Source organism: Trematomus bernacchii, unplaced genomic scaffold (genome assembly GCF_902827165.1).
Source record: "Trematomus bernacchii unplaced genomic scaffold, fTreBer1.1, whole genome shotgun sequence".
Lineage (NCBI taxonomy): Eukaryota > Metazoa > Chordata > Actinopteri > Perciformes > Nototheniidae > Trematomus > Trematomus bernacchii.
Genome location: NW_022987608.1, coordinates 1,404,174 through 1,412,576, shown reverse-complemented (window position 1 = coordinate 1,412,576; position 8,403 = coordinate 1,404,174). Strand labels below are relative to the sequence as shown.

The following is an 8,403-nucleotide window of genomic DNA, read 5'->3' as shown; positions in this document are numbered from 1 at the left end:
CCCCGGCACCGGGCTGTACTGCGATGTGGAGGAGTACGAAGAGGTGAGTCCGTCACATTAGGAAACTCAAAACCATGATGAAGAAATTCCCCTTTTTGTCTGTAGGTCTGAACTCACGGTGATTTGTGCTTCTGTTCCCAGGCGGCTGAATACGAGGGGATTAAGATTTTCCACTCCAACTCTTCCATCTACTTTGCAAACAGCGACCTGTATGTGAACGCCCTCAAGGAGAAGGTAATCCTTGTGTGTGTGTGTGTGTGTGTGTGTGTGTGTGTGTGTGTGTGTGTGTGTGTGTGTGTGTGTGTGTTGTGTGTGTGTGTGTGTGTGTGTGTGTGTGTTGTGTGTGTGTGTGTGTGTGTGTGTGTGTGTGTGTGTGTGTGTGTGTGTGTGTGTGTGTGTGTGTGTGGTGTGTGTGTGTGTGTGTGTGTGTGTGTGTGTGTGTGGTGTGTGTGTGTGTGTGTGTGTGTGTGTGTGTGTGTGTGGTGTGTGTGTGTGTGTGTGTGTGTGTGTGTTGTGTGTGTGTGTGTGTGTGTGTGTGTGTGTGTGTGTGTGTGTGTGTGTGTGTGTGTGTGTGTGTGTGTGTGTGTGTGTGTGTGTGTGTGTGTGTGTGTGTGTGTGTGTGTGTGAATAAGTTATGGCCTATGGGGCCCCTCTGAGGAGCGTTGGTGTTAGCATATTAGCGTGAAGTATATGGTGTGTTGTGTTATGTACATGTATTCTATTGTATGGACTGTACCTTTGCTAGTCATCAGATTATATTGCACATTTCCGTCACTCTAGTCTAGCCAAAACCATTTTTTGTCATTTCATTTCACATATGATTAAGAAAGTAGCTAGTTAAAACCATAGACTGTATATATAAGGTTAAAACTGTGGGGGAAACGTCTGAAGCAATTGGAAAACAGGACTCAGAGAGACACGAGGAGAGCTGGAGCTTTGATGGCAAACACTGACGGTTTATTTGGAGTTACGGCCGGAGAATTTACAAGACAGGTGGTGTGTCACGAGTTGACTCAGCGGTTGCCAAACCAATTCTGAAGAACTCTTTCTGCAGCTCGAGGTTTTAACTAGTTCAGAGTTTAATAATCAACATTCTTTAACAGTGAGACTAAACAATTATGGACCCTGAATCTAACTAGAGCTCTCGTCCATAGGAAAGAATGTGCGCCAGGGAACCTACGTCCCTGAACAGCAAACTACCTCATGGCGGCTTGTGCTCCGTCATAGACTGGCAACAACAATGCGCCCAAGCTGCCCCTCCTTACGAGAGATAGCAGCAATACCCAAGGCCGTAGAACTATGCCGTGGGAAACGAGACAGTGAGAGGAGAAAACGATGAACTGGGTCGAAGGTTGAATACCTAAGCAAATTATTCCCTAACAAAAACGTGTTAGTCTGATGGTAGAAATACAATTAAAAAAACTTAGTGGCTCAATCAATTCTCTCTTTAAAACTATTTAAACAATGAGAGAGACAAAAAAACACTTTGAAACGTATTTTTTGATCGCCCAAATTGCACGAAAATTCGAAAGTCCTAAATAAAAAGTGGTAAGCCTTATAAAATTGAAAAGGCACACTGTAGACAAACCATTATCAAACTATTACAATAAAAACAATTTTAAATACATTTCTTTTAATGATGTTCTCGCCAAGAATTGAAGAAAATGTGCCCCGTGGACTTAATTAATGACATCATGTTAACACACTGTCTAGACTTCAAGCTAGTTCACATGGCATGAATATAATGAAGGTTAATCACAGCAAAGTTAACATTTTAAAGAGTTTTTGCAGCTCTATTCTAGTACTAGTATCTACTGATGATGTGTTACAGACGGGAGTAAACCCTGAGGCCCTTCAAGCTGCACGGAAAGCCCAGAGGAAGCAGAAGCAGAAGGAGAAGGGGAACGGCAACCACAACTCTTCACTGAAGACCAGCTGCACGGTCAGTTCCTCTCTTTTCTCACTGATTGGTTGTTGCATATGTGCACAGTCAGTAGTATGTATGTAGTGTCTCTACTTTAAAGAGTCCTCTCCTGCTGATGTTCAGGTGTATATCAGTATGTAGTGTCTCTACTTTAAAGAGTCCTCTCCTGCTGATGTTCAGGTGTATATCAGTATGTAGTGTCTCTACTTTAAAGAGTCCTCCTCCCTGCTGATGTTCAGGTGTATATCAGTATGTAGTGTCTCTACCTTTAAAGAGGTTCCTCTCCTGCTGTAGTTCAGGTGTATATCAGTATGTAGTGTCTCTACTTTAAAGAGTTCCTCTCCTGCTGAGTCAGGTGTATATCAGTATGTAGTGTCTCTACTTTAAAGAGTCCTCTCCTGCTGATGTTCAGGTGTATATCAGTATGTAGTGTCCTCTACTTTAAGAGGTCCTCGTCCTGCTGATGTTCAGGTGTATATCAGTATGTAGTGTCTCTAATTTAAAGAGTGCCTCCTCCTGCTGATGTTCAGGTGTATATCCAAGTATAGTGTCTCTACTTTAAAGAGTCCTCTTCCTGCTGTGTTCGAGGTGGATATCAAGATAGATAGTGTCTTCTACTTTAAAGAGTCCTCTCTTGCTGATGTCCAGGTGTATATCAGTATATGTATGTTTGTCTCGTACTTTAAAGAGTCATCCTCCTGCTGATCAGGTGTAATCAGTATGTTAGTGAGTCCTCTCCTGCTGATGTCAGGTGTATATCAGTATGTAGTGTCTCTACTTTAAAGAGTCCTCTCCTGCTGATGTTCAGGTGTATATCAGTATGTAGTGTCTCTACTTTAAAGAGTCCTCTCCTGCTGATGTTCAGGTGTATATCAGTATGTAGTGTCTCTACTTTAAAGAGTCCTCTCCTGTTGATGTTCAGGTGTATATCAGTATGTAGTGTCTCTACTTTAAAGAGTTCTCTCCTGCTGATGTTCAGGTGTATATCAGTATGTAGTGTCTCTACTTTAAAGAGTCCTCTCCTGCTGATGTTCAGGTGTATATCAGTATGTAGTGTCTCTACTTTAAAGAGTTCTCTCCTGCTGATGTTCAGGTGTATATCAGTATGTAGGTCTCTACTTTAAAGAGTCCTCTCCTGTTGATGTTCAGGTGTATATCAGTATGTAGTGTCTCTACTTTAAAGAGTTCCTCTCCTGCTGATGTTCAGGGTGTATATCAGTATGTAGTGTCTCTACTTTAAAGAGTTCTCTCCTGCTGATGTTCAGGTGTATATCAGTATGTAGTGTCTCTACATGTCTCCATGCTTTAATGTTCAAAAAGCTCTTTATTGTTCTCATACTGCCTGTGCTGCAGCACCTCTTTTCACCCTCTGTCTGAAACCAGAGCCCAGTCTGCTCTGATTGGTTAGCTGGCCGGCTCTGTTGTGATTGGTCAACCTGCTTAGAGATGTCCCGCCCCTTTAGCCAAAATCACGTACAATGTGTTGGAGCGCTAGCCAATAGAAGCGCGAGTGTTCTGTAGTGATGTCACTGTGTTCCGGAACTTTGGGATTTTAGCCTTTGCCGACCATTTACATGCACACAAAACCTATAGAAAACACTACAGGGAAGGGAGACACCCCCAACAAGGCTAAATAAGGTCCCTGTTTGCTTGTTGACTTCTTCCTATTGAATCCCTGTTCTCTGATTGGTTCCAGGATAAGGAGCGGGGCGTGACCCATGAGGTTTTGTCCTATAACCACGTGTCTGAGGAGCAGAGCAACGGCCAGCTGGGGGACGGAGACAGCGAGACGCTCTCAGAGGAAGAAGCCGTCTTCCTCCATCCTCTCAGCGACGTTCACTCCATCATTTTGGACTGGACGCCCGGCAGCTTCATCGACTCAGTGGGAGCTAAAGCCATCAAACAGGTCAGTGAAACAGGCCGTGTTCAACATCACATCACCACGACTACAGGGTTTCTCTGGCTATGTTCACAGGGCTCAATATCTGACATGTGTGTGGACGGATTACTGTCCTAAACTGTGTTGGGAGGGGCGCACTTCAAAGTAAGGCGTTACAGTAATCAGATTACTTTTGTCTGTACGCAGTAGTGTAACGCGTTATTGTTGCTTCAGCAGTATTCCCATTACAGTTCCCAAGCACGAAATTAGCTCGTTACTTTGACGGTCTTCGACTATCACTATCTGCATAACGGGAAGATAGAAAAATAAATCTAACGTCCGTTTTTCAGGTGACGTTACAGAGTAATCCAAAGGTATTGTGACTAGTTAGTTACTTTCAGCAGTGAGTAACTAAGTAAAGTAAGGGATTGCATTTTCTAAAGTAACTAGTAACATGTAACGCATCACTTTTTTGGAGTAACTACCCCAACACTGGTCCTTAGCAACCAATACTTACCACAACAAGAAACGTCACGTATGAAATCCAACCCGCGTGCAAAATATATTGTACATCTCATTCAATGCACACTTTTGTATTACTAATAATTGCACTGAATTCCAAACGTACATACTGTCATATCACTTTGACATACAGAAATACAATTTTAATTCGCATCCACATGTTAAGGCGCAACGGGCAACTCAAAAATGAAATAAAAATGAAAAATAAAAAGCGACTGTCCAAAAGAGCCCTTGTCGGGAGTTTAAATCTCAATGGTTTCCTGGATTATCTTGTCCAATGTGTTTGTCTTCTTCTCTATATAATGTCCATCCTTTCCACTGGTCTTCCATTTTTGGTAGACTTAGTCTCAACCGATGTGTCAGTTTTTCCATTATGTAGATTTCCTCTACTATCTCCATCCATTGCCCTTGGGTAGGGATATCCACTTGCCCCCATTTCCTTGTGATGGCTTTCTTCAACAACACTTTCTCTCTTGGTTGTATATCATTTTCCGTAAAATTACCCAAATAAAGAATCATAAAACTCCTGGGGAAATCATATCCGATTATCTTTTGTACTACTTTACGAACCATTCCCCAAAACGTTGTTATTTTGTGACATTTCCAAAATACATGTGGATGATCTGCTCCTGCTGTTCCACATTCCCTCCAGCATGGTAACTTTACATTTGAGTATCTGTTGTTAACCTTGGGTGTTATAAAAAAACGGATCAGAACTCCCTCCATACCCGCGAACTGGTGGATGATTGGTGTATTCTCCACATGCCATTCATTATTTTCAATTTTCGTGTTAAATTCTGATTCCCATTTTTCTTTTATATACGTGGTTGAATATGTGTTCATTGTTAGTGCTTGATATAGTACAGATTAGTCCTAATTTGTTTTCCTCCATACGAATTGATTATAGTCTGAATCACTTCATTCACGTCCTTGGAGGGTGTTCCCCTGATGTGTCTTCTATCATAATCCCTTAGTTGTAGATTTCTATAGAAGTCATGTTTCCCTAAATCGTATTTAACTTTCATATCCTGAAAACTCTCTAGTTCCCCTTTCTTCTCCAAAGTGCACCATGCTGTGATTCCCTTGGTCACCCACCGGTTGAAACCTTCATCTTGACTTGCTGGTACAAAGTTACTGTCAAATGCTACCCATTTCAGTATATTTATGTCTTCTTGTATTTTGTGAATTTTTACTATTTTAAACCATAACTCCAGTGTGAATAATGTAATTTAATATGATTTTTTATTTGTTTGTATGTGTCCTTATCTCCTATAATACTCTGAATAGGGTATTCTCCAAATGCTCTTTCCACTTAGCTGTATAATCTGGTTTACACCAGCAAACTCTGGGTGTTTCTCAATCGCGAGTACGCTTGCTTGGTAGCACATGTCTGCCGAGCATCTTGCTTCAGAAGCGAGTCAAGAATACTTCCTGACATTCGGAAAACAAAGAGTGGAACAGGCTAGCAAGTGTGCAGGTGTGCGTCATATGAGAGGCCCCGCCTTACATCTTCCGCCACAGATTTGGGGAAATTGGTCCGTGCGCAAAGCATTGTGGGGATTTTAAGACCGCGGAGTCTACTCATGTGCAGCCTCAATATTTCTCCAAACGGAGGGTGTTTCTCAATGTCGAGTAAAGCTGCTTCAGAGCCACTATTTCAAGCATACTACGTCATCTAGTGCCACCGAAGTACTGTTCCAATCTCCAGCATACTTGGAAATCTACCGAGCCCGGCGTACTCCGTTTGGAGAAATATCGAGGCTGCACATGAGTAGACTTCGCGGTCTTAAAATCCCCACAATGCTTTGCGCAAGGACCAATTTCCCCAAATCTGTGGCGGAAGATGTAAGGCGGGGCCTCTCATATGACGCACACCTGCACACTTGCTAGCCTGTTCCACACTTTGTTTTCTGAATGTCAGGAAGTATTCTTGACTCGCTTCTGAAGCAAGATGCTCGGCAGACATGTGCTACCAAGCAAGCGTACTCGCGATTGAGAAACACCCGGAGTACGCCGGGCTCGGTAGATTTCCAAGTATGCTGGAGATTGGAACAGTACTTCGGCGGCACTCGATGACGTAGTATGCTTGAAATAGTGGCTCTGAAGCAGCTTTACTCGCGATTGAGAAACGGCCCATGTATCTCAACTGGGCAGCATAGAAGTATTCTTTCAGATTACCCCCTTTACCCTTTGGGAGTCGGAGGGCTTTATACCTCCCCAAATAAACCTAGATATTATCCTATCCCAATTTGTGAATTGAGTTTGAGCAACCTTCATTGGTAGGGACTGGAATAGGTATAGCAGCTTGGGTAATATATTCATCCTGACTGTCTCAATCCTTGAACTAAAATCCAGTGGTGGAGTAGACCATCTGTCTATATCTTTTTGAATCTCCTCAATGATCTTGCCATAATTTGCTTTGAATAATTCAGATGTTCCTTTTAGTGATGTAAATCCCCACATATTTGATTTTCTTTAGATTCCAATTCAAATGAAACAATTCTTTGATCTCTGTTGATGGAGTGTAGTTAAGAGCAAGTCCCTGTGTTTTTGAGACATTCATCTTATATCCTGAGAGATGACCATATGATTCTAGTAGCCTCATCAGTACTGGGAGTGATGTATTTGGTTGCTCGAGGAATGCATTCAATGCACTCTTAATGCATGTGTATATTTCCTACTGCTTGGTTTTTGTCCATTAATGTAATTGTTGATATAGTTACCTTGTCTTTTCCTGTATATACACTGTGTATCATTGCATTTAAGAAGCCTCCTGGCAATAGCAGTATGGGGAATGATCCAAATGTTTAGTATGAGGTGGAAAAACACACTGATTTGACATAGATCACAGCATGTATTGGATTTAGGACCACATGTTTTCTTGTTATGTGACCTTAGCCTTACAATATGAGTTTGTAATCGGGACACCAAGAGGAGGGAGGTGTAGACGTAAAAGCTCTGGAGTTGTATCCTGGTTTGCGCTTGTAGTATTCAGTATTTCCCCTCAGGGAGTAACTGAGTGTTTGTCTCTGCAGGTTATTCTGGAATATGCAGCTGTGGACGTTCAGGTGGTCATCGCCGGCTGCAGCCGTAAGTCCTCCTCATGACTTTTCTCTGTATTTGTTTGTATCTGTCAGGCTGTGATTCACCCATAAAATAGTCCTTTATATACCCGTTACTCCTCCCAAAAGATCTTAAGGAAAACTTAGCTTGTCTTGCATGCCCTGGATGGTAAATAAAGAATCAAAGAATCAATGAGGCGGTGTTTAACCACAGCAATAAAAACATCACCTGTAATTTAGTTTCCTTATATATGTTGTAATATGCACCAATGCCAAGGCAAGTTCCTGTTATGTGAAAAATCTACTTCCTATTGAGCTTCTATTTGAATGCAATCCCACACACAGCTTCAGGCTTGTTCTCATGTGTGTGAGTTTGTGTTTGTAAAGTAGTGAGTATAGTTGAGACTTGCTCATTCTTCACGAGTTGTGTGAGAGTTTGTACGCTGATGTTTTGATATAGTTAATCCCGTTTACTTCAATTCATTAAGACTGTTTTTAGATTCCCTATTCACTGTGGAGGCAAAACGGTGCAAATAATTGATATAAAAATGATCGTTTTGAGGGTGAAGTATTCCTTTTTAATGGTAGAGCACAAACATATATGTAAATACTTAAATACCGGCACCAAGGCCTCAGAACACATCACCCCCATCCTCATCCAACTCCACTGGCTCCCTGTTCAATCCCGCATCAACTTCAAAAACCTACTGCTCACTTACAAAGCCCTACATAACCTGGCCCCCCCCCTATCTGGCTGACCTTCAGGAGTACACCCCCTCTCGCTCCCTCCTCTGCTGGTCTGCTAACCGTCCCCACCCCACGCCTCTGGCTTTTAGCTGCACTGCTCCCAGACTCTGGAACTCCCTCCCCCCGCACATCCGACAGTCAGACACAATCACCACATTCAAATCCCAATTAAAAACCCACCTGTTCAGATCTGCCTACTGACTGTAGTCCTCCCTATTATATGTTTCATTTGTGTCCACTTGACTGTCTCCTCCATGATTTCCTGTTTG

General features: G+C 42.4%; 1 protein-coding gene across 3 annotated transcripts in view; it reads left to right on the top strand.

Moving 5' to 3' along the window:
• slc26a5 (solute carrier family 26 member 5) overlaps window positions 1-8,403 on the top strand; it is a 31,215-nt gene that overhangs the window by 21,997 nt on the left and 815 nt on the right. For all 3 annotated transcript variants that reach the window (XM_034131532.1, XM_034131531.1, XM_034131533.1), the window contains exons 13-17: window positions 1-43; window positions 142-234; window positions 1,832-1,942; window positions 3,621-3,830; window positions 7,361-7,415. The exon at window positions 1-43 is cut by the window's left edge and continues 27 nt beyond it. In XM_034131532.1, the coding sequence (XP_033987423.1) occupies window positions 1-43; window positions 142-234; window positions 1,832-1,942; window positions 3,621-3,830; window positions 7,361-7,415 (512 nt within the window). The remainder of the gene's footprint in view (window positions 44-141; window positions 235-1,831; window positions 1,943-3,620; window positions 3,831-7,360; window positions 7,416-8,403) is intronic.